This window comes from Polypterus senegalus, chromosome 12, assembly GCF_016835505.1.
Source record: "Polypterus senegalus isolate Bchr_013 chromosome 12, ASM1683550v1, whole genome shotgun sequence".
Taxonomy (NCBI): Eukaryota; Metazoa; Chordata; class Cladistia; order Polypteriformes; family Polypteridae; genus Polypterus; species Polypterus senegalus.
Genome location: NC_053165.1, coordinates 4300594 through 4327441, shown reverse-complemented (window position 1 = coordinate 4327441; position 26848 = coordinate 4300594). Strand labels below are relative to the sequence as shown.

Below are 26848 nucleotides of genomic sequence, written 5' to 3'. Positions count from 1 at the left end.
CCCACAAACCAGCCCAGGGTAAGCGGGTCATCAAGATGGATGGATGGAGGTGCCACTAGGGTGCCCAGTTACTCGTATATTAACGGCGATTACGATGACAGATGGCGCGATACGCTGGTCAGTTACTGCCGCCCACTTGGCATTCCCGCTCCGTTCTAAACAGCAAAGGCGCGTTTTAACTCATCACAGGGACATCCGCTAAACGCCAGCGCGGCGGCAAACCTGGGGTCCTCAGTCGTGTAACTAAGGGCCGCGCCAAACAGTTTTTTTTTTTTTTAATAGTCTGATCCCAGCCATCTCTGATAAAGTGCAGATTTCTTTCTCTTGTATAAAACAAAGTCAAAGCCCCGACACCTGTTAGATGTTTTAGTGTCAAGATGCAGAGCATGGCCTGTAACTGGCATCAAGAATGTGCAAAGCCAACCGTTCCTACAAGCCTCCAAAAGTCAACGGCACAGTCCAGTACGCCAGTGGAAGCTGCGCCAACTCCCCATAACTGGAGGTCCGCAACACAGGAGACCACTGGCATGTCAGAATCCAAAGTCAAAGCTGGCAGTCCGACGGCGACATTAAAGCCGCAGATTTAGAAAGGACTCCGCGCTTTCTGCACACCTGATTGTGTTGTGCCGATTTCTTTTGGAACTGACAAGCCAGAACGACAAAATGAAAACACCTTCTCAGTAAAGTTAACAAACGTATTTAAAGATCTAAAACTGAAATGTCTCCTTCATATCAGCGCTCAGACCCCCAATTCAGTCCTCTCGGCTCGGCCCCCAGAAGCTCTGCACTGCTGGCTTTGTGCAGCTTGTCCCCGTCTTCCTGGCAGGCACATCCTAATGAGAAGCGTCTGTCAACTGCCACACACGTCCCATGGGCTTTACGCCCGGGCCACTCCAGGACACTCAGACACTCATCCCGAAGTCACCTCAGCGTCATCTTGGCTCTGTGCCTTCAAGGACCCCTCTTGATTTGGGCTCCATTCATTCTGACCAGTCCTCCCCACCCGTCCTGGCACACACTGCACTGGGTGGCGCTTGGCAGGAAGTGAGCAGTGCTCCGAGTTCAGAATCTTTGTTCCCTTCGTGCTCTCAAAGTCCAAGCGAGCTGCCAGGGGACTTTTACTCCACGGTGGCTTCTGCCTGGGCGCCTGATTGACGGACCGCTGCTGAGATGGTCACCCTTCTGAACTTCTATTAAGAGTGACCGTGAGGTTCTTGGTCACCATCTTGAAGACTCTTTGAAGAGACCTGGTGGTTCCAAACGTCCTCCATTTCACAATTCTTGAGACCCCTGGAGCCCCTCAAAAGCTCTCCAGACAGTTTATCTCCTTGCCCTGACCTGCGCCTCCCCACCATTTGACCATTTTTGTAACTTTGGATAAAAGGGTCTGCTAAGCAAATGAATAGAAACATCGATATTGGCTTCTGAATGATGTGGGGGTCCACACAGCAGTCTGGGCCATGTAGTAAAGTGCAGAGCAGCATATAAAATGAATGTGAGGACCACCAGGATTGGACTGGAGCTGGTGTGCTCACATCGCAGAGGGCTCAGTGGTGAGCATCAACTAGCGCTTCACAGGCTACGAGGATTATGGGGAATATTTCAAGACCACCCTGCAAAGCCGCACCCTCAGCACCTGCTGCCATCGCAGCACAAACACCAGCATCGCCACTAGGAGGTCCACACTGCTGCCTGCAGTTCTCAAGGGGGTCTCACGTTTGGCCAAGGAGCTTCTCCACGGCCGCACCACTCGCTGAATCTCTCAAGAAACCGACATTGGATTCAATCATCAATCCTAAACCACGCGATCCATCGAAAATGCCCAGGGAGCACCTGCTTGGTGGGGCACCAGCCAGCCACTCAAGTCAGCCTGCAAAAAGATGTTGCCATAGCAACCGAGCAAAAGGGAAGAACGTGCAGCCCTGGATGTTCAGACGGAGACGGCGTTGAATAATAAAGAGGGCTGGAGCGCTTGGGCGACTTCTCACTCCACGTGTGGCGCCTTCATGGAGTGAAGCGACAAAGTGAACAGGCCGCGACTGGCACCCGGGATTTACCATCCACTGCGGCTCACCAGCGTGCCCTCACTTAGGACAGACCCCCCCCGAGCGTACGAGTCAGGCTGCTGTTCAGGTCTGTTCAGTGGTGGAAAGAGACGAGACCTCCGCCAGATTACGCTCCGGTCTGCCTGTCCGTCTCCACCGAGGCAGTTCTCGTCACCAAAAGCTGACACCGAGCACAGCCGGCTTGTGAGTGAGGGGCCGCGTCTTCGAGACAACATCCTTTTACAGAAGGAAAGTCATCAGAAAGATGGCGGCGGTGGCGGCTACTCACAACTGCCCTGAGCTCCACAACAAAAGGCAGTCCAACGGCTTGGGCTTCTCTCTGTCATCTTCTCTAAACGTTCTTGTTAAGAGTCGCCGGCCGTCTTCACACACATTTAGAAGAAGCCCTCCGTCACTGGGAGCGAATGAGTGGGACGGGCAGAGACGGGACACAAAACAGATGGAGAGACTGAAGACACAACTGGTGGCCATTATGGACTATGCTGCACATCCCCTCTGTGACACGAGAAACATGACTGGGCCTCCTTTACACCGACAGCGTTATGCCTTTATGGCGCCTCATGTGAACGTCCCTTCAAGTCTGAACTTCTCTTCATTTCGCACTACTTGTGTGTATTTCATTCTTTAATTACTTCATCATTATTGATTCATTACACTCATATAGCGCCTTTCTAAAGAAGCCGCCTTTCCCAACCTGTAGGCTGCGGCTGACCCCGAACAAACCCCCTCCCCCTCCTCTCAGACGATCTCGCTCAATTCATGGCGGTTACAGCGCAGGTGGTCCACGGTCGACCCTGGACGACCTCCCCAAATCCTGTACTGACAATCACGTTGTGAAGGACCCCCTCGCCGACCAAACCCTAACCTTAACCGGTGTGACGATCGCGCTCGATTCACCAAGAGGGAGGGTGGGTCGTGCTCAATGTAAACACCCTGGGCATTTGAAAAACTGAGTTGGGACACCCGGACACGGACAGCGAGGAGCCACCATCAAGGTGCAGCTGGACGAAGAGGCAGTCAAATCAATGTCTAGAACCGGAAGTTTGGTAAAACGCAACCAGCCATGATGATCGAGTCCAAGGCTGACTGGAAACTGAGCCACATGGATGACGATGATGTCCTAACCAGATGACACCACACCAAGAAGCAAATGCTAGACACAGAACACAAATCCATGACCCACGGCAGTTTCTTTATGGTTCCCTTCTAAGAGCAGCACCTCATCATCATCATCTTCTTCTGATTCTCTGATGATTTCTGATGGCTTCCTTTCCAGTTCAGTGGCTCATCTTCTTCCTACAAGCAGCCCTAGCAGAAGCCACAGCCAAAGCTGCCCAGTGGCACTGTGACTGATAGGAATTGAAGTCTTCTTACATCTATCTATCATATAGTGCCTTTCATATCTATCTATCTATCTACTGTATCTATAAAATCCAACATCTGTCTGTTTTTCACGAGAGAACTACTTCACGGATTTAAAAATCAGGTTTTCTTCTAGAATTTGCCTGAACATTCCAGTCGATTTTGCGACTTCTCTCATTGCGCTAAGCATCAAAGTTTGCTTGTGGTAGCGATTTATTTGCGCAAATCCAAGAGAGACGCAGCGGGCTGAAGGGATGGGGAAGGCGGATGGAGCAACTCCTCACTCACCGCCAGCCTCTGTTCGAGTCGCTCTACCTGTCGCCACGTGTTGGAGCGCACCTCGTCTCTGCTTAGCTGGTGATACCCGTTTGTTCAGCAGACACTATCATCTACAGATTGTTAAGGAGTAACGTTTGACGTTTTTGAGAGAGAGGGAGATCAGAGCTGTGTATTTTACATTCAATAAAAGGCACCAAAATGAGCAGAAATTAAGCAAAAAGGACAAATAAAGCACATGTGATAACACGGCAAAACCCAAGAAAAGCAGCGATCATAAAAATAAATCAAAGATTAAACAAAACTCACAACACACTTTGACTAACGCTCCAGGGTCCATTGCTGGAATCTTCGGTGTGACCTCAACACAAAGGCAGAATGACATCAAAAACACGTCACCTCCTTGGTGTCCTATGTAAATGTGGTTAAGTCCGAGTCAGACTCGTGTAACGACGATCTGCTTTATAGCGCTATACAACACTGCTGCTGCCACCTAGTGGATGAACTAACAACACACTACAACATATCGTGCAGATCTCTACGTGTCTGACCACTCTAAGGTGAGGGGGGCAGAGGCATCAACCAGAAACACGATGGCAAACCAAAGGCCATGATGTCAGTTTTAGAACAAACCGAGACAGAAGCAGTGATGGCAACGTGACTCGGTCATGACACGGACAATGGAACTGACGCCTGCGTCGATGCTTTTGGCTCGTTTTCTCCGGGAGTAAACATAATGCAAGCCGACTATAGATATAGGACATTAACAGCAAACAATAAGCACATAATAATATTTATAATATTAAAAATACTTAAAAACAACAACAAAAACATAAAAAACATGCCTGTAACACGACAGAGAGACCTATAAAGTACACAGATATGGAAGGCACTGTAATGACAGACAGACTTTTGGCAAATAAATAAGCCACCACATACAGCAGAGATAAACACCATGTGACAGGTGGACATGAAAGGCACTATATAACGCCGACAGACAAGTAAGGCTAGATAACAGAATGAGAACTGGCTCCGAGCTGCAGACAGACAGGTGGACTAGTACAGATGAAAGGCACTATATGGCAGAGGTAAGGAGCCGTTGTAGGATGCCCGAGAGAGACTTCTGGCAGTCACTCCATACGTACACAGACGACACATCACAAAAGCACTAAAGGCCGAGTCACTGCTACCCCCAAACACACATAAAGACGTCTGCCTTGGTTCTCCTAGAGAGCTGCTGCTGTCGACAACAGGGCTGAAGGTGGCAGCAAGACCACGTCACACAGACCCTCAGATGTGCCGCCTATGGGGAGGGTGAATTATTCAGAGCTGCCATTTTCAGATTTCCTCCGTACAGACGGTAACCCGACGCAGCTGTCAGTACAAATCGCCTTCCCGTGCAGACCGACTGTCCCAGCCTCTCGTCCCACAACTATTACACTAGGGAGCCGTAAGCAGACCTGGCAAAGAAGAACAGAGAAACCGACGAGTTACACGACTTACCACAAGATGGCACCAGAGCCCTCCTGAATGACTTGGTCATCGGAGGCAAAGCATTGCCTGCCCCACACGCCGATCTTAAAACTGTAACTGGCAGCTTTAAGACCCTCAGTTTGGTAGCCCACAGTATCCTAGTGTCGCCATAAACAGGACCCCCATGCAGGATGAGACGCGGCCTGTGAGCTGCCAGCTGAATAGCAGTAGACTGACTGCAGCCCTTCGTTCATCACTTGTTTGTCGATACCTCGGCTTTTACTTCGCAGACCACTAACTACACTGATGTTTTTATCCAGAAACCTTTCCACACGGCTTCATAACCTGAAAGAATTGCTGAACGTGAGGTAAGCCGACTCGTGTTTTCAGTTCAATAATGAGAAGTTCCTCATGACACCGGGAAGCTGACGTGCAGCAAGTTAGTCAGAAAGACCACTAAGAATTTAACTGAACTCCGTACACGGGATGGCACAACTACTACAACAGCAGCAGCCGCCATGCCCACCTCTCCTTTACCACCTTATAGTGGCACCAACAGGAGAACTTTAGAAATTTACTAACAAGAACATTCAGAGCACCAAAGGCTAAGAATAACATGCAACACCAGACAGACAAGAGTCACGCTGCAGAGCCTCATCTTGTATTTGGACTTGACGGAGGATCAAGTAGAACCAGAAAATGGAGGTTAGGAAAGAGAACGACACACTCCGAGAAGAGAGCTCCAAGTGCGGATTGGGAAAGCAACAGAGAGGAGTCTTCACAGAGAACTGCAGGCGGCCATCACACCGCTGAATGATCTTCTGTGAGGAGAATACGAAAACGTTCACGTGCCAACAGCCTCACTGGTGGTGTGGCTTTCTAACGTGTATAAGGTCATTATCGTGCCGCTGTGTACACAGCTCTGGTGAAATTCTTACCTCCGGGGGCTAAAAAACATGACGCGTCACCAGTCTCTAGTGCCAACCTGACCATCTTTACCTGAAATGTGCACTGGCATCCTCGACTACATCACCCTCTGGTGTCCCATCTCTGTCACTGACGGCATCGTCCCCTTAGTGTCCCATCTCTGTCACTGACGGCATTGTCCCCCTAGTGTCCCATCTCTGTCACTGACGGCATCGTCCCCTAGTGTCCCATCTCTGTCACTGACGGCATCGTCCCCCTAGTGTCCCATCTCTGTCACTGACACCTCACTGACCCTACTACCCTCTAGTGCAGTGGTGCCCAGCTCTGACCGACCCTGGAGGGCCACCATGGCTGCAGGTTTTCATTCTAACCCCTTTCTTAACCAGGGACCAGTTTGTTTCTGCTAATTCACTTCACTTAATTGACTTGCTATTGAAGACTCGCACCCCTCAAGTCGGGGTGATCAACGTCATCGGTGCTGGTGGCCTGCAGTGGCTGCATGTTTTTCTTCCAACCCAATCGCTTCATGAGAAGTCATTTCTTGCTGACTGCTCACGTGACATTCTGCTGCTTCAGCACCACACTGGAACCGTGGGAGGTTTGTTACAGTGGAGTGCCAATCCTGCCACCAACACCCAAGTGTCCCCTGCAAGCCGGAGGAGCTGCTTGCACAGCTGGATAAAGATTTATGTCATATGGAGTGACAAAGCAATTGCAGGTTAAGAGCCCAACAGACAGGAGTCACTTCTGGGGTTTATGGGTTTCAAACTGGCAACCTTCCGACTACCAGGGCAGCTCACTAGCCTCACAGCCAATTAGAGAGAGGGGGGCCAAAAAAAAAACCCACAAACCTCTGCCACCACTGCGGGCACCCCGATTAAGAATGCCGGATTGTGATAAGTGTTGTATAACTCGCAGCCCACCCCTTCCATCTCCAGTTAGCCAATTCTCTTTCCAGAATGACATTGCCGTAAGCTGCGCTGCTGCAGGCCTGCATTTCTAGGTCAGCACACAGAATCAAACCATCCATAACAAACCTTTAAAAACTACGGGATCTGTCATCCAGACGGAAGGATCGGAATAAAAACAAAGGTCACAAATCCGACACGAGGGGCTCCTCATCCTCCTCCGACAACAGACCTGGACAGTCTCTGACTGTGACCCTTCATTTCAACGCCATCAAGTGGTTCACTGTGACTGTGCCCTGCAGACCAGCAACAAGCAAAACAAGCACATGTGACCCAATGGATGGCCAAAATAAGATGACACGGGACTGGCAGCATGTCACACACAGTGCCCAGGGGGGTACGAGCTCACCAGCTGACTCAGACAGCCACAAAGTGCAACTGATGCAAGTTACTGGCAAAGCTATGGAAAACATGTCAAGTGCTGAGCTGCGTTAACGTGAGAAACGCCGCCGAAGTGCAGAAAGCAGGCCATGGTTTGGATGTCACACTGTCCTGTGTGCAGAGCTCAGTGGTATCCTGACGGGCATGTCCAAATCACACGCAACACGCTGCCGGTCACCAGCACCGTGGCAAAGAAAAGGACCCTGAGCTGGAGACTTCATAGCAACCTGTGCCCACATCAAAAACTGGCTTTGGGCTCACTAACCACCTAGGAGTTTGACTGTAAAAAGGGGCTACAATTAGGCTTATAGGGTCCAATCATCCTGGGCATGACGTTAATCTGCATCCAGCCCCCCAACCTGCAGGGAAAAACCTGGGGGTTGGTGGCAAAACTGGCACTCCAGCCACCATAAAAAACCTCCCACTGAACTGGTGTGGTTCTGAGGTGCCACCCATCGCATGGCTGCACTTGGGTCCTAATCTGGGATCTTGAGGTGGTTTGTCATCTGGGGGTTGCAGCAACACGCTCTATCAGCGCCCGCTCCTAACTACCACCACCACCACCAGAGTCCAATGAAAGTCCCACTTACATGTGGTGTGACAACTCTAGGGGGCGTGCCAGCCAGCCAACCCAACACAGACAGACACCAGAAGCACACCTCCGACATGACGGGCTCCTCGTCATCCTCCAACAACAGACCTGGAGAGTTTCTGACTGTGACCCTTCATTTCAACGCCATCAAGTGGTTCACTGTGACTGTGCCCTGCAGACCAGCGACAAGCAAAACAAGCACATACGTCCTGGGCATGACGTTAATCTGCATCCAGCCCTGCAAGTTTATCATGTGGTGGGTGCAGCAAAGCGCACTCAGTGCCCGCTCCTAACCAGCAGCACCAGAGTCCAAGGAAATTCCCACTTACATGCGGTGTGACAACTCCAGAGGGGGTGTGCCAGCCAGCCAGCCAGCCCACCCGACACAGAGAGACACCAAAGGCTTTTTCTTTTCTTTTCTGCACTGCACAAAGTGCTCCGCCCTTTTCTCTCTTTTTACTTTCTTCTCTACCTTTTCTTTCTCTTCTCCTGCCACCTCCACTCCTCTCCCACAAGCTCTAGCACCTAGCTGTTCATGGGACACGTAATGCAGTATTGAGAGATCGATCTTATTTTACACATTAACGATATTTAGGCATTTTCAGGATCTTCTCCATGTCTGACGTTTTGTGGTCAGGTAGCTCATGGCGACATTCCACCTGAACTTCTGAAGAGGTCATCCACCTGAAGCTAAGTGTGTTGAGGCCCAGCCAGTACTTGGATGGAAGACCACCTAGGAATACCTTGGGTTGTCACTGACAGAAAAGTTAGTGAGGCCAGCAGGGGGGCGCTTGCCCTTCGGTCAGAGTGCGGATGATAAGCTCCAGTGCAGTGATGGGGACACTGAGCTATAAGAATGGCGCCATCCTTCATCAGAAGAGAAACCGTGGTCCTACCTCTCTGTGGTCACCCCTGGGCGTCCTACATAAAGAGCAGGGAGTATCCTGATGTCCTGGCTGAGCTGCCCTCCATGGCCTGGTCATTCTGGCCCCCTAATTATCCCCTGTCTCTAATTGGCTCTCTCACCTCTTCACTAGCTAACAGCTCGAGTGTGGTGACCGTCCTGGTGCAAAAATGGCTTCCGCCCCATCATCCAGGTGGCTGCTACTCATAAGTGGACATTTAAGTGGCTCCTCACTCACTCATTCTTATAATTCACTTGACTCTGTATGCATGACCGTCACCTACGCTGCCCTCCAGGGTTTAAACTCTGCTGTAGGTTTATAGGGTGACATGCAACACGTCGCCATCACTAGAAAATACCACAGCCTCCTCTTCAAGCTGCTGTCCTCCTCAAGCCCTCGTCACATTGGGAAGCGTATGAGACACGGTCCTAGTCACCACTGTCACAAAGGCTGAAACACCCCAAGTCGGGACAAAGGAGTGCAAAGGGTGTGTATGACGCGTTACTGCCAAACATCACAAATCCCCAGCCAGAAGAACAGACATCCTCCTGGGCAGTGCCCCCTCGGGCTCTGTGGCGAGTGACAGCAGAGCGCTGGGCGGTGAACGCGTCTGCTGCATTATTTTACGCAAAGCAGTAAGTGTGCGAGAGAGGGGCGCAGAATGTGGATGGAAAGCTCAAGGTGAAAATTTAGACACCCACAGTGGAGCCATCTGGAGAACAGAGGGGCAATTCTGCTATGGGGGTCATCGTACTGGGTGGGGGTACTGCAGTGATGGGGAAAAGAAAACTCCAGGAGCTGCCCACCATTCTGACACTTAAATCACACTTTAGGGAGGCCTCACTTTTTCCTCATTCTAGTGTCTTTACGACCCACCAAACGTGGGTCTATCACAGACAATGCTGTTTGCCTGAAAAACGACAATCCTTTTAATCAAAAGACATTGAATTCAATTTCTCTTCTTGTTGGGTATCAAACAGGCACTGGATATCATAACTTAGGGGGGCATGCACCCTAAAAACACAAAATGGCATCAGAAGAAGAATAATAATGTAAACAATACAAAAGCAAAGTGCAAAACTGAGAACACACACACGCACACGTGTCTGATTGTGGTTGTATGAATGTGTGTGTGTGTGTGTGTGTTTAACGAAAGTGGCATCGACTGCCCACACGCGTCTCCCAAACTCCTCTCTTTGACGCTCACTCCTTCTCCAACGAGGGGCTCAGACGCCAACAGCTCTGGAGACGGAAGAGTTCATCCCGTTTGGAGAAGAACCCGCTCGCCTGCTCAAGAAAACCAAACTATTTAAATGCAAATGAGATGGCCTGACTTTATGTGGCGGCATTAAGAAAGCGTTTTCGGAGGATGTGCTGATGTTATTTAATTCAAGTGCCAAGTGAGGCATGCAAAAGGGCTTTCTGTTCTAAGGGCACTGAACCAAAGCCTCGGCCTCTCCGAGTGGACCACCCACCCCCAACCTCAGAGGCAGCTTCCATTAATCTTGTTACTTTAATTAAATTGTAATCTTCCCATTAGACTGGTGCGCCTCTTGACAACAACAAACGGCCGAGTGAAAGCAGGACAAAGCAGAGAAAAGCAAACGCCGGCCTGACGTTTCACAGCCTCAACAGCGAGGGGTCCGACCACAAATTAGACCGACGAGAGAATAACACCTTCTGGTGTTCAAATATGTCAGATACTCCCTGGTTTATTTGATTGGTTTTGCTTTAACATGAAGACGGTGTCACACACGTGCGCCTGCCTGGGAGGCAGACTAGGGGCTTAACCGAGGGCAGGACGCAAAGTCAGGGCTCGATGAAGTACACGAATGTCTCTTCTACACATCGGCAGAACAGAAGCCCCCTTAAACTACGATCAGTGCCTGCATCGCCTTCCTAACCACGCCCTCATGGACCCACCTCTTCCTTTCCTGCACCAATAAAAGTCAACGTCCTCCCCTTACCAGTCAGTCCCGTCTTGGACGCCGACCCAGAAACGGCTCTGGTGTCACACGGGGTGAATCCCCAAATCTTTCTTATAACGGTTAACAGCGCCGATGTTGGGTGTGCAGTACAATAGGCTACTGTAGTTGTTATTTAAATTCAAATCTGTTTTTATTTAAAGACGGGGTGATGTTCCTACTTAAACAGCGCTACTCAATACAGAATACGTGAAAGTATAAGGAGCGTTTTTTAAATTTCATCACATGGTACCAATTTTTAACAAACATTTCACTGCACACAGCAGCCTAACAATAAAATAAATGGCTACTAAATGTAACTGCTTATAAAAATGAATTGGAAACGCCGCGCCTCGGTTGTGGAGGCTGAGGCTGGTGACAAAGAAGCGGGAGACATCAACTGAACAAAAGCATCTGTGAAGGATGGCCGGCCATTTATCCCGGCCAATACCCCCAAGCTCTCCTTGCAGCATGGAGGTCCCCAGAAGACCAGCAGGGCATCATGGACAATGGAGTTTTTATGCAAATCCCTGCTGGATGCCGTGGGGGCCACAGGAGGGAGCTGCAGGGAGGACCGAGGGCTTCTTCGTGCCCTGTGACCCGGAGGTTCGTCATAGGAAGAGCGACGGACTTCCGGGTTGAAGAAAAGGACTATTTACCCTGACCCGGAAGGAATAAGGACTTGTGGACCGTTGGGCAGAAACACCTCCGGGTCAGGGAGTATAAAAGGACTATGGGAACTCCCAGACAATGAGCTGAGCTGGGTGGAAGGGTGGCAACGCGTCTGGGAGCTGGAGGATTGGTTATTTGTTATTATTGTGATTTATATGAGTATTGTGGTGGAGAGTGTGCTTTGTGCACTGTGGCGACAAAATAAAGTCAACACTTGGACTTTTACCTGGAGTCTGGAGTCGTGGACAGGGGTTCAAGGGAGCGAGAGCGCCCCCTATCGTTCACACATCGCAGTGATTGTGTTTTGAAAGTGACCAAAACCTGGGGCTTCACCCCAGATTTCAGCTTTGTAAGATTTCTAAGATCTGCCTGTCCACAGAAAACGTTACAAAACGAGGTTCAAACATCCAAAGTTATGTTGGCTTCCAAATAATCTCCATCTTCTGGAGGGCAAATAAAGAAGTGGAGAACCAAAGAAAAGTTGGGGAGCCAATAGCATCACCCCATTTACTGCAAGAGTCCAGAAATCAGAATAAAAATAAGCACATCATGTCACAAAAGATGACAGGCATAAACTCTGCCTGCTACGCCTCTCCATCACTCGGCTCCATCCAGCAGGCCCTCCGACTGAGACGTCATCTTCCAGGAGACCTTATATGGTCATGACTGGAAGAGGCGTGGCTTCACTGAGTGGGGGGTGTGTCAGACATGCCCTACTTGGGCAGCTTCTCAGAGCCACAGAGGAAAAAGAAGTCAGGAGTGCTCTCCACTCGACTCTCTCGTATACACAGATATGGGGATGGACATTTGAGGGGTAAACCGCAAGGCAAGGATTATATTTTTATATTTTGTACAATAAAGAACCATCAACAACAAATCAAATCTAATTAGTAATATATTGAACAATTATTATAAAAGTTGAATAAATTGGACTATGCGCCGCATGAATAAAAAGTAACACTCCCAGTTAGCAGAAACGGCCCAAAGATCGACAGAAATCTACATTTCGTACCAAATACTTGCATGCAAAATTGGGTTGACCCTAAGCCTCACCCTAACTGAAGTCCGTGTGTTTTAACCCTAATCTTAAAAATTGAATGGGGGACCCCAATGTTAATTAGTGCTTCACGGTCCCATTCTTTTACATCTACCCCTTTCCTAAACTTAAAATCAATAACAAGAGCCCTAATCTTAATAACCCTAATGTTAATTTAATATTGGGGGCTAAAACTTAACCCTAAAGATGCAGAAATAAATCTAAAAGAAATGTTTTATGTAGTGCCTTTCACTAGTATTATGGGATGGATGGTTGATGCCGTATATCCCGACAAAGGGGGATGGATAGAGCGTTTAATTAATTTATTTGGAAGGTTTATATGGATCTGAATGTTTTTAAACCTACACTAGAACAGATCTTTAAGAGACAGTATTTTATAATTATTAACAGGAGCGTATTATTCTCCTTATAAGGGATATTTAGGGCATTGATTAATCTATTTATTTATTCAATATATTTTAAGGTGAAAAAAACTGTATGGTCACGGAGATATAAAATATATTCTAAATGAAAGCTAAGTGTGCCAGAGCACAGCATTTCGCCCGTCTCTCTTCATTCTCTCCTAAGTGAAAGCGTACTCAAGTCATCCTGTTTACACACACATCATTCTAAAAACTGTATCTTCGGATTCAGGGAGGTCTAAAACATCGAGATTCATCAAAATCTCGAAATGGAACATTTGAAGAGTGGCACAGTGGGTAGCGCTGATGCCTCGCCGTTAGGAGACCCGGGTTCTCCCTGTGTCTGCGTGGGTTTCCTCCCACAGTCCAGAGACGTGCAGGTTAGGTGCATTGGCGATCCTAAATTGTCCCTGGTGTGTGTGCCCTGCGGTGGGCTGGCACCCTTTCCGGGGGTTGTTTCCTGCCTTGCGCCCTATGTTGTATGGGATTGGCTCCAGCAGACCCCCGTGACCCTGTAGTTAGGATATAGTGGGTTGGATGATGGATGGATGGAACTTTTAAAGGATTCCAATACTTTCCCTGCACTTTGTATACGAGAAAGTAAAAAAGAGGTGCTATCGTTAGGGTTGGCGCCCCCTCTTGTCCCAGTGGGTTACTGCATACCTTTTCCAAGCCAAGAAGGCGACCCTCAGGCGCCCATGAATGACACTTCTTTTAAAATTTTCTTGCCTCCTATCACTCACAGGACCACATCGTTCTTTTCCCAGCAACACCGTCTCAGTAAATCATGAACAGAAGCTGTCCAATCAGCACTCAGAAAGCATGTGTGATCTACGAGATTAACTCCTGGCCATTTGCAAAGCTTACACGGCGTAAGGAGGGTTCAGGAAACGCCAGCTCAGCATTGCAGGGTGGACGGGTGAAAAGGGAGAATTATGAAAACGCAGACTGTGATTGGTTCATGCTTATTACGTAGCCCCGATTGCATTTAGATTGTGTTTTGTACAGAATGAACACTACATACACGTGCAAAGGGCAAATAATTTACTGGTCGCTACTATTCTGCGATAAATCCCATGGCTAGTGAGGTTACCATCCCCTTCAAAGACTTTTCCGCCGAAGTGCACATGCCCAGGGTAGGCGGACGTCTGCGTCATTAGCGTTTTCAGTCTTTTTATTGAGGTCTGAGAGAATTTTGTAAATGAGGTGAAAACGCTAGTGTGGTCCGAGATCTTTCTTGTTTTTAAATTCAAATGTCAGAGAGTGTGGACGTAGCCCGTGTTATGAATGTTCTCCTCTGGAAAGCCATTTTGAGCTCGGCTGGATATGCACGAAGGCACCGCACTGCCGGCCTTCCAGAACATTCCGACTGAAATATAAATGCGATCCGGTCTCTTGCTTTTAAATAATCATTTCCAGGGCTCCTTCACCACTCATGGGGGGCTGTGACATCCCAGAAAGCAGCCCACCAGCGAGGGTCATTGTAAGAACCGGCCTCCTTGGGTGGGGTGCTGTTGTGAAGGCACCACAATGAAAATGACGTGCTTGATTTTTGCCACTTTTTTACTGAAATAAAGGCATGGCAATGTCAGCGGATTGTTCCACAGAGAACACTTGGTCGTCAGTGTCCGGCCACACCAATGCACTGAAGGACAAACGCCTCGGTACCCTCGCCACTCTCTGCTCCCAGCACCTAAAATCACCTAAACACCTGTCTGTGTCTCAGGTTGAAAGTGTGGCCTGTAAACAGCTGGCTTGTTTGCAAAATTAATCCACAACAGATAAGTGAAAGTAAGAAGTATGGCAGTGTCACTTTAATTGGTGACAACGGCACAGAATTGACACCCTCTAAGAAAACACACAGCTTAAACAATACACAAACCAGGGAGGATGCTGCCCCATCATCTCTGCCTGGGCACAGCCTGCCCTCCATACGGTCCTGCGATAGTCTTTCACCAAACAATCCACCTGAGCCCATTCATCAAGACACAGCAGGGGGCACACAGTCGGCCAAGGTGTAGCGAGACTGCCTCACGGCTTCAGAAGCTCGGGGTCAAATCCTCGCCTGTCAGAAGTTTGCAGTTCTGCTCCAGCTTAACTGCCACATCTTAAAAATGTCAGGTTAACTGCCGTCTCTCAGTGGTGAATACGAGTAACCACAGCTGTGCACCAGTGGATGCCCAGTCTGGGACTGGATGGTGAAGGTGGCACAGAGTATGACTTGGCACCCAGGAACACGTCAAACATAAGTGGACTTAGAAAGGCAAACACGGGCGAAGCAGCCACCCTGTGCAGCGGGCTCTTCTCACTCCTGGGTCGGTGGCACTTGCACCACTCGATTCTCATAACAAACACTGCTAATGACGTTTCATTGGCACAGCACACTCCATGTGTGGTGGCAGAGTAGAGAACTGGTCAGGGCCCCCGAGCCCCTGGGTCCTGTCACTTTATGTACAGAGTCTGCACGTCTCCTGGATCTTCACAGAGGAGCGTACTGAGAGAGAGGTTAGGAGCGGGCACTGATACAGCACATTGCCGCACCCACCACACGACAAACCAACTCAGGATCCAGATTAGGACCCGAGTGCAGCCATGCAACAGATGGCACCTCAGCACCACATTAGTTCAGATGGAGTGGAAGAGTGGGAGTTTTTTTTTTATGGTGGCTGGAGTGCCAATTCTGCCACCAAACCTCAAGTTTTTCCCTGCAGGTTGGAGGACTGAATGCAGATTAACGTCATACCCAGGATGGAGCAATTGCAGGTTAAAGGGCCTTGCTCAAGGGCACAACAGAGCAGAGACCCTGTTGGCATTTTATGGGATGCGAACCGGCAACCTTCCTATTGCCAGTGCAGATCCCTAGCCTCAGAGCCACCACTCTGCCATACTGAGAGAACAGGCCACTAAACCCAACATGCTTGTCAGTCCTATTCACCAAATTTCTCCAAATGTAAGAGTAATGGTGGACTAAATGGCCTCTCAAAATTTAAAGGAGCTTGGGATTATGAGTGAGCTTATCCTGGGTTGGGCTGCCCTGGGCATTGCCAGCTGCCCCTAAACATTCACTGGACTATAGGGGGTCAAGAAAGCAGATGGTGGGAATGGCACACCATCCTGTCAGGTAAGGTGACATTTCCACCATTGTAAGTGCCAAGCAGAATTATCAGGCCATGCCAGCCAGGATGAGTATGGGACCTTTACCATGACAGCAGGACAAGATAAGGGAGCAGTCGGGGAAAAGAGCCTAATATGGTATATTTTTATCCTCCATCCGCTAGCATCTCAGGACCGCAGTAACCGTGGGGCATCATGGGAATTGTTGTGCTGAGAGTTAGTCCTGCTGGGTCCAATGATTGCCAGCAGGGGGTGCTGCAGGAGTTCACCATCCCAAGTTTTCGGGAATTCTGCCTGACCCGGAAGTGCTTCCTTTGGGCTGTGCTCTGGTACTGGACGTGGTCCTGGGTCCGACATTAAAGGAAGCCAGACCCGTTGATGGATACGGTTTCTATTCAGCCTTGAAGAAGCCTTTGTGAGGTGTTTTTATGATAACCCTCAACTGTCTGTGTGTGTCAGTTGTATCCAGGGTTTGGGGGGTTCAGTGGCGCCCCCTGTCTGTCACACCACATTCTTCATAAAAATGAAAATCTGGTAGACAGTGTCAGGCTGCTAGACAAATCGTCAGGATGTTTAATCACATGCAGCATATTAGGGTGGCAAGAGTCATCTTACTCCACAGAAAATGAAAGAAGAAAATTCTAGAAACACAGGCCTTGCCCAACGAGAGAATGACAGGATGATACTTTGTATGCCTCTCTCTTTTTTATTTGCTGTATTCATTTTTGTGTGTTGCCAGGTAACATTTTCTTTTTCATGGCACGTTAGCTCAACACACACTGGCAGACGACGGTAATGAGGCACGGCGCTCACTCTACTCGGTCACTTCCTCGATTTCAGCTCCGTCTGTCAGCCTTTCAGAATTCCCTACGTTCCTCGTGCCAGCTGTGAAGCTGACCGTCTGTCTTTCCACTTCAGATTCTTCTCAAGTCGAGGAGTGAACCGGCCCTTTAATGTGCCTGAAGTCCAATCTCCAAATACTGAGCCAATGACATGACCACAATGGCACAGCGTGTGGCTGTCACTATTACACTGTCTGAATACTGCAAGTACACAGGTGGAGTGTCGCTCCTTTACGAGTCTGCGCTCATAACAGTGCAGGGCACTAAAGCTTGGCCTGGCAGCGCATGGCACAAGGCAAGAAAAATCACACCCACCTTAAAAAAAAAGGATAAGTGTCTGCTCGGTTACTTGGTCTCTGCCATTCCAACAGATGGTGCATCAGACACACTGTTAGTAATAAAATGCACGGAATTTGTCATTCCAGCAGATGGCACGTCACAAACATTGACCCAGCTTTTACAAATCCCACACCAAATGGCATATCACAGAGACACGTGCATTGCATGGCGCGCTGGAAACGTAACGCCGAGTTCTACAGGAATTCTGTAAATTTCAACTGCCACAGCTAGTCATGTCACCATTTTAAAAACCAATTTTAGCCAACAGAAGGTGTCAGACAGAACACAGGATACCCCATTGGTAATCAGGGGCTCGCAGTCCCAGAGGTCATGAGCCTGACTTACCCAAGTCTGAGAGATAATAAAACCCTTGACTTTCTTTTTTATTACCCTGTTGGCGCTGATTAAGGACCCCCTTCCGACACTAATTTTGGACTTCTTTGCTTTTTGTCGTCATGACCTCCTGTTAATTAAAGTTCCCCAGATCTGCTCTCGCGTTGATCTCCTGGTCCTCCCTCAGTTCAGATACTGCAGTACCTCCAGTCTGTCTCTCCCTCACACACACACACACACACACACACACGCTATCTACGGTGGACGTTTTCTCCGGGCTGCACTTCAGTTAAGCTGCACTGATTTGCCTTTTCCAATTCATGACATGGCATCTGTTAATCCATCCCTGGTTGTCACTGCACCGTAGACAGATGATGTGCTGCGCGCCGGCCAGACGTGGAAGTAAGAATGTCAGCTCACTCTGTAGACGTCACAACGCCATGGCTACCACTACTACTATTATGGCTACTGCTGCACAAACACACACTACGAGCAAACTCCACCAAGTCAGTAACCGCAGTGGGAGCAGAACCCGAGTCCCAGGGGCCGTGAAGAAGCACACACTGCGGGGCCTTCCACATATGGAGCTCAGAGACCCTCCACTGGGAGCTGAAGGCAGCATCTGTTACCTTCTTTTTTAGATTTGTGAACTTTTCCTTATTAACATTTCCACTCACCTCCAGCTTCCTCAAAAGAAACATTTCATGGCAGAAAAACTAAACGTACCTCGTGTGACAGTCCAGGCAGTTAAGGGGCTGACTGGGGGGCTTCCCGTGGACTCGATTACAGCTTAGTGATGTCCATTTTGGCCAACTCAAAAAGAGCGGCACGAGAACACACAGCCCTCTGTACAGCGCCAGTCCGCAAGAGTGCAGCGCGAGCGATCCGGATGCCAGCCTGTGCGCAGGTGTGACAGGCCACCAGAGCTGCAGGACTTTGTGTCAGGAAAGACGGTGAGCAAATATTATCGGCCCACCCGCCTGCACGTGCCTCCCCAAAGCTGATGAACCAGTTCTGACTGGAAGACGCGCTCGCGCTCTCTTTCTCTCTCTCCACACCCTTCGTCAGACACCCTGACTCACAAACACGAGGCCTTCTCTCCCAGGTCCCATATGCCTCCACATGCCCCTCATAACACTCCTGCTGCCAAAAGCGGAAGCACACCGAGTCAGCAGGAAGACACTTCCAGCTCTTGCCGAATTTCAATCGGTGCACGTCATTCACGCGGACAGACAGAAATGAGGGGCGCTATATAAGAGAAAAGAGGAAGACGGATATTACAGGTATGGCATTTACACCTAACTCAGTACAGCAAACAGAAAAGCACAAGTCCATAAACGATTACAAATGAACACATCAATATGGCGAGAAAAACCTCATCTAAAGGCAGCTGGTAAACTCGCACCACGGCAGAGTCAGCAGGCAGCTTCGCTAACATAGTCCTCGCCACTGATGCCTGTCACCGAGACCCCAGCCAAGCTTGTGGGCATCTAAGATGGCAACGTGGAAGTGTCTGACTGAAGATGAGAGACCTGAGATTCCTCAGGAAAGCCACAAAAAAAAAAAAGAACACGTAAAATGCGTCTTGGAATTTGGTGTCCTGCCTTGTCCATAAAATCCTTTGGTTTAGTTCAGTGTGACTGCCGCCCTTCAAACCCAAACCCCCCTTAAACAGGGAAACAAACTCACTCCGTGTGGGATCAGCCGCAGCCATCCGGTGCTCTCTCTCTTCCCCCAGACTCCCTCTGCTCCGGCCTCCGCTACCGGGCCACCAGACCCCCTTGATGAAGACGACAGGGCAGATTCTTCAAGTTTGACCGCTGGTCCTTGTGAGGCCGGGTCACCTCTCTAAGAGACTTGTGTTTGTATCTGGCAGAGCAGCAATAAAGAAAACCTGCTGAACTCTCCTGTGCAACTGTGAGGCCAGCCTGACAACAGAGTGACGGGGGCTCAGGTTACAAGACTCGCTTTGGACAGTCGGAGACCACTCTGACTTGGCAGAAGGTGACGCTTTCATTCCTTTCTCTGAGCCTGCAGAAGGCCAATGCCTATCATGTGTTTCTGAGTGGATGAGGAGTCATTTTCTCAAACGAAATAAGAAGAAAACAGACATCTTAGTTGTTGGCCAAAATGGATATAATGAGGGTATTAGAAATCAACCTGAAAGTCAAGACGAAAATAAAACATTTAGGGGTAACTATTGACTCTGACCTAAAGTTTAAATCACATATTCATGAGATCACTAGGACAGCATTTCTTCACAAAAGTTAGACCCCTTAAAACTTTACAAGACGCTGAGAAATGAGTTGACGCTTTTGCGTTTAGTCGACTAGTTACTGCAACGCACTCCTCTCAGGACCACCCAAGAAAGACTTCAGTCGATTACGAGTGCAGAGTGCAGCGGCCAGAATCTGAACTAGGAGAAGAAAACCCGAGCACATCACGCCAGTCTGAGCGTCACTACACTGGTCACCCGTGTCATTTAGAGTTGACTTTAAAATCCTGCTGATGGTTTACAAAGCCTTCAATCATCTGCTCCATCATTACATCCCAGAATGCCTGTCACCTTACATTCCAAATCTTAACCTTAGATCTTCAAATGAGGGTCTGCTTAGAAGTCCAAGAGCTAAACTTAACAGAAGCGGTTCGCCTTCTGCTAAAATCTGAAATACGGGTTTACCGATAGAAATTCACCAGGCTGATGCAGTAGAGCGCTTTATAAAATGGCTAACAACCCGTTACTGTGACATGGCTCGCTCACAGCTTCATTGTACTGTAACCCTGATATTCTGGATATGCACTGAATTATCATCATCATCATCATCATGGCTCCACACTCCACACTAACCCCTACTATTTTCTGCTGTTCTAATTCTGGCTTTTTCTGTGGTCTTTGATCTGTGCCCCCACCACCTGACCAGGGCACCATGCAGTCCCTCCATTGATGGACTGAAGGCCAGAGGTCCACATGACCTCATCGTCTAATTCTTCAACGTGACGCCTGAAAGCCAGGAGGCCTGACTGAGATCACTGATGTTAGGATATCAAGTGGGGGGCTGGCCAGGTGGTCTCGTGGCCTTGGAGCCCCTACAGATTTTTTTTGGTCCTCCCAGCCATCTCACCTTATTTTATTCTTTATTACTTAGTACTGCTTAATCTTATTTTTCTTTCATATAAACTTGTAAAGCATTTTTAGCTGCACCATTTCTATGAAAATGTACTCCTATAATAAATGTTGCTGTTCAACGTGATACAACAGTGGGGACCCCCTGGAGTGGCAGGTTTGTGTTCGTCTCTGTTTAACGGGATAAGCTCTTATTTCCCAGTTTCTAAGTTTTAGGTCAATGTAGAAATTACAAACAAAATTTTTGTCATTTTTATTAGAAAGCACCAGATGAGTATGTGTGTCACCTGCAGATAATTTAGGTTTTTATGTGACTCGATTTTTAAGATTTTCAACATCATCATCATCACACCTGCATGTCTCTTTCCAAATGTTCCAGTTCTCTCAGCGGGTCTGAACCTCAACTTGTCGCATCCTTTCAGCGTTCAGTGTCAACTGTCTGGGGGTCTGCTCTGCCCACTGTTTACCATCATATGGACTGTGACAAACGACAGGAGACCACTCACTCCAGTGGGCGCACTTGTTTAGCCGATAGCTCACCAGTCCAGGTTTCTTCTTCAGCTCCATGACTCCGTAGTTGGTTTCCGATTCCCACAACTTCTTTAGTAGAGAAGAGCACCCTAAACGCGCAGCCCCCTTAACTTGCACAGCTGTCCTAACGCACGGGACTCTGCATTCAGTCAAAAGAATTCGGGTGGGCCCACTGTGTTGAAGACCTGACACGGCCTCCGCTGCTCAGGGCTAAACAGGACCGACTCACCGCGCCTGTCAGAGTAGGATATGTCCTTATGGCCCACAATCCACCACTTCAATAGTCGCTCTGGATTTGTTTTTTTTTTTTTGTAGCGAGGTGACCAGAACTGCAAGCTGGACAACACTTATGTGTTGTAGGGTCCACCACATGGGGTCCCCGAGGCCGAGTTTATGAACCACTTCTACCAATCAGGATTTGATTTTGAAAGCTTTGGAATGCTTTGGTGTTGGAAAAGTCTTCAAAATGGCGATTAAGACCCCTAACAAAGATTGAACGCTACTCTATCATTAGATTCCTTGACATTTAAACATGCACGGATTAAGCCATTTAAAATACTCCAGTTGAAAAAACAAACATATTTGTGTTCAACTGTAATTAGTAAAGATCAGAAAGACAGCAGAATTGAGAACTGCAAGAGAAAAGTGTCAATTTAATCCTTGGAGATTTGTCAAAAGCTGGAAGGTGGTTGGCAGCGAAGGTGGAGGGCATGTGCGGGCTTATTTCATACTGCCTTGGCACCAGATGTGTGTCTGCAGAGATGAGCCACTCTTCAACTTCATTCGAACAAAAGATTTAGACTTCTGCACAACACACGGCAACTTTAAAATGAAATGGAGACGATCGCTTCCAAGAACTCCTCTCCGTGTGAAGCGGCCCGTTTCAATTCTCTTGGTGGCCTGCAATTTTGGCTCAGGTGTGACTATGACGTGTCAGATCCGACTAAGACTTTCACTTTTTCAAACATAAATCCCATTAAGCCGAGCTTCACTGTACAAACCAAACACCTTCAATGGATACATGCTACAGGGAACAACAAGGCCATAAACGTCACCACAGAATGAGAGATACAGTACACACACACACACATATATATATATATATATATATATATCGATACACATATCTGTATGTGTGTGTATGTACTGTATGTGTATATAGGTCTATATATACACACACACACACACACACACATATATATATATATATATATATACACACACACAAACGCATATACATACATTCATACACACATATACATAGTGTATATTATATTATATATTGTTATATAATAAATATAAGATATGATAGACAGATACTTTATTAATCCTAAGGGGAAATTCACACACTCCAGCAGCAGCATACTAATAAAAAACAATATTAAAGAGTGATAACAATGCAGGTATAACAGACAATAACTTTGTATAATGTTAACGTTTACCCCCCCGAGTCACATATTGTGGGGTCTCCTCAGTCTGTCGCTGAAGCTGCTCCTCTGTCTGGAGATGATCCTGTTCAGTGGATTCTCCATGATTGACAGGAGTCTGCTCAGCGCCCATCGCTCTGCCACGGATGTCAACCTGTCCAGCTCCGTGCCTACAATAGAGCCTGCTTTCCTCACCAGTTTGTCCAGGTGTGAGGTGTTCTTTATGCTGCCTCCCCAGCACACCACCACGTAGAAGAGGGCACTCGCCACAACCGTCTGATAGAACATCTGCAACATCTTATTGTATATTACATAGTAATAGATGGCAATCATGGGCTTCAAAATTCCACACCAGAACAGCAGACCGGCACACCAATTAGGCCAGGTGGTCCCTGTCACAGCCAGGACATGGATAGAAATGGATATGCTGGCATCCTGGAAGGTCTTGATAAAGGATCCTTAACCAGCTGGGTTGCCATTACAATGGAAGGACAGGAGAAGGAAACTTACTTGGTTTGTTACATCCCAAAATGCGAGATGGCAGTGTCTCTGGATTACATTACCTCTATGGATACCCAGAGGGCATGTTGGGAACTGTAACCCCATGGGGCAGCCTTGTTGGATTTTGTGGATGCCACGAAAGGTGGCACTGAAAGGATTAATGATCTCTGCTTCACAGGACTTCCACCTAACCCAGAAGTGCTTCTGAAGGGACAGTGTCATGACATCAGAAGTACCCTGAGTCCTGAGTAAAGGAAACAGCTCTGTTTCAGTACAGGAGAGTTGGATGACACCTGCCAGGAGGAGTGAAAGGAAAGGAAGAAAGAGAGAAAAGGAACAAATGTGCCTGTGTCTGTGGTTATGAATGGCCTGTGAAGGTAGTTGTACAATAAATCATTAGTTTCAACCTGGGACTTGTGTTTGTGAGGTTGTGTTAGGGGTGCTCCAATGGTGACCCCTAATGGTCACAACACGTTTTATATTTTTATATATATATATATATATATATATATATATATATATATATATACACACACACACTCTGTAAGGGACGACCCAGTAACAGAATGATGGGGGAAGGCAGCTTATCGGGGACACTGCCTCCCTCCCCCAGGACAACAGATGGTAGCTTCCTTGGACTGCAGCGGTACCGTGGATGCCTGCACGGCACTATGGGACTTGGAGTTCAGCAACACAGCCCTGCTGGGTACTGTGGGTGCCACAAGGAGACGCTGCAGGAAAACTGGGGAGTCCCTACTATTTACATGGCCTGGAAGTACTCCATAGTCACGTGGCCAGGACAGAAGCACTTCCGGGTCAAGGGTTATATGACGGACTGGTGCAGACGCAGCAAGCAAGCCAGTGTTGGGAGGTAGTAGGAAAGAGCTTGCTGGGAGGAGTGGAGGAGAAATTTGTGTGCTTTATTGTTATTATTTATTTACTTGTGTATGGTGTGGAACAATATTAATAAAAAGATTACAAATTAAAACTCTTCCGAGTACGTTTACCTGGTGTCCTGAGTGTTACAACATACATATACAGTTTTTTATTTATATTTTTATATATATATATATATATATATATATATATATATATATATATATATATATATATATATATATATATATATATATACACACACACACACACGGGATTGCAGGGCACATGGAGCCAACCCAAGAAAGCAGCAGGCATAAGGCAGGAACACCACTTGGACAGGATGGGCACCAGTCCATCACAGGGTGAAAACACACACACAGAGAATGAGAAGTACAAATCCTGGCACAAGGAGGGTTACTTTTTGATTCTTTTTGTCAATCATTCAGAGATGCCCTCCAGAAGTTTCACTCCGGGTGTCCAGATGGGGGCTCTTCTTCAGTTAAGTTGTCACCCAGCACAACAGGAGAACTTGTGACCCCCGTGAGGTGGCCTCCCTCTCTCCTTCCATTATACCAGCCACTTGACCAGGAAGAGGAGCAGCAAGCACCACAGCGGGCATGCCCATTTATCTCCTGGCTGGTTGAGGGAACTCCATCCATTCCAGATGTGATGCCAGTCCATACACGTCACCTTTCACAATATACAGTGGGAAGCAAAAGCAATGGGGCAATGAGGTAATGGGCCGGGCTCCCTTTTCTTACAGGTTACATTTATAAAATATGTATTCCAGGAGTGACGATGACTACGAGACCAAAGTTCAGAATATCATCTTTTTCCCGACGATACTTTACATGTAACATGCATATGATATTTGTGGTATTTAGCCCCCCAATTCCAGATGAAGGGCAGCTCTACCAGTTGGCTACTTGAGTGCCGCTGAAGGAGGCTCCCCTGTCACTTGGTGCTTCCTGGCTATGGTGCCGACAGGTCAGAAAGACTCCCAGCTCAGGCCTAAAAAGAACCCGCAGAGATGGGCGAAGCTCACTTTGGGTGGCGGTGGAGGAGAAAGAAAAAGGCAGGCATCGAACTGTTACTGGTGTGTTTGGACCTGCAGCACAGGCTCGGTGCCGTAATAAGGTCACCTTTAACAGAGAAGTGCCAGGGTGGTGGCCAGTCACGTCTGGGGTTTGGGCTGCGAGGTGCAACTGCAGAGCTCAACGTCTACATTTACTTGGTTAGGTAAAGCATCAGGCAGTCAATGGTTTCACAATGTCGGCCATCTATTCACATACACAGAACGTATAACTGACCTTATAATGTCTCTGTCACCCCTAAAGATTACACAGCTGTGGTTTGAGCTTTTTATTGTCTGATGCCTCAGAAAGGAAAAACAATTCAGCAGTTGCCTTTTTAAAATGCTGAAGACGTTTCCATCGAGTATGAATATCTAAATGTTAAAGCGAGAAACGAAGAGAGACTCAAGACGCCCCCTGCTGTTCGCCTACAGAACAACCTTTGTATGAAGTTTAAATGGAGATGCTGTCAGCAAACGAGAGGAATCAAAGGAGGAATAAATCAAAAAACTGCACAGATGTTAGCATTTCAAATGGGCTTAGGTGTGCGCTGCTCATTCTGTAAGACACCAGCACAGCGCAACACACTCCGACAATCTGGAACACCACAAGCAGGAAAACGGAACGACAAGTCACAGTCGTTGGTGGGACTCGCGGTGATCTCACTGTCTGCTTTAATGTGTTAGCACTGACTGTAAACAGGGCACTTAGTCAAAAACATTAAAGGGTGAGGATCAGGAGGAAGGACAGAGTCAAAGGGCAAAGCCGAACGTCAAAACAAGAGAAAACAGCAACGCCAGAGTGAAGGGGCAGAGCTTTGCATCCAAACACCGGCAATCAAAATTCAAAGTTGGCAGCCTGCTACGTCTGATGCGATCTAGGACAGCCACAACGATTTCAGAGCGAGCGTTACACGGGCACAATGCTGACATCACACCCCAGTGCATCATAGGAAATGTCCAGGGAAACGAGAGACGGCACAAAACAGCAGCAACATCATTTAAAAAATAAATAAACAGATAAAAAGAGTTTTGGAGAAGACGGCAAAAAATATTCAACTTTTAAACTCTGATTCTAAACAGAACTGGAATCATAGGAGGGTAAAACCCTCAGAAAGACGGGGCAAGGTGATCCTCCCAGCTCCAGGGACAGCCAAGAAAAATCAAAAAGAAGCTCAAAGCTGCAGGGTCACTCGGAATCAGTGCAACGGTTGGTGCGGTTTTGGCTTTTTGGAAAAATGAGACAATTAGTTTGATGGTCTGAAAACTTTTGCAAGGCACTATAAGGCAACTTCCTGGTGGCTTATCTACCTTGATAAAAGGATAAGAGTCTGCATCTGTCATTCCAACAGATGGCACGTCGCACACATTAGCACTGCTTTTACAAATCTTATACCAAATGGCACAAAACAGACATATGCATTGCATGTATCAGTCCAACAGATGGCGCATCACAAACATTTTGTTATTAAGTTAAATTCATTTATAAGGTGCTTTTCTCAGGCGTTAAAGTGCTGCACAATTAAATAAAAGAACAATGAAATTATAATAAAAATAAAATAATGTAAAAATATACTAAAAAACTACTGAAAAGCTAGTTTAAAAAGGTAAGTCTTAAGGCTTTAAATTGTTCAACCGATTG

The 26848-nt window shown here is 47.8% G+C and overlaps 1 protein-coding gene across 15 annotated transcripts in view; it reads right to left on the bottom strand.

The window, feature by feature from the left end:
- magi1b (membrane associated guanylate kinase, WW and PDZ domain containing 1b) overlaps positions 1-26848 on the bottom strand; it is a 282325-nt gene that overhangs the window by 154390 nt on the left and 101087 nt on the right. Inside the window, exon 1 of one of the 15 annotated variants that reach the window (XM_039770831.1) lies at positions 7142-7181. The exons of the other annotated variants lie outside the window; for them this stretch is intronic. Coding sequence (XP_039626765.1) covers positions 7142-7166 — 25 coding nt within the window. The 5' untranslated portion in view covers positions 7167-7181. Of the gene's footprint in view, positions 1-7141; positions 7182-26848 lie in introns of those variants that run through there. 15 annotated transcript variants of the gene reach the window in all.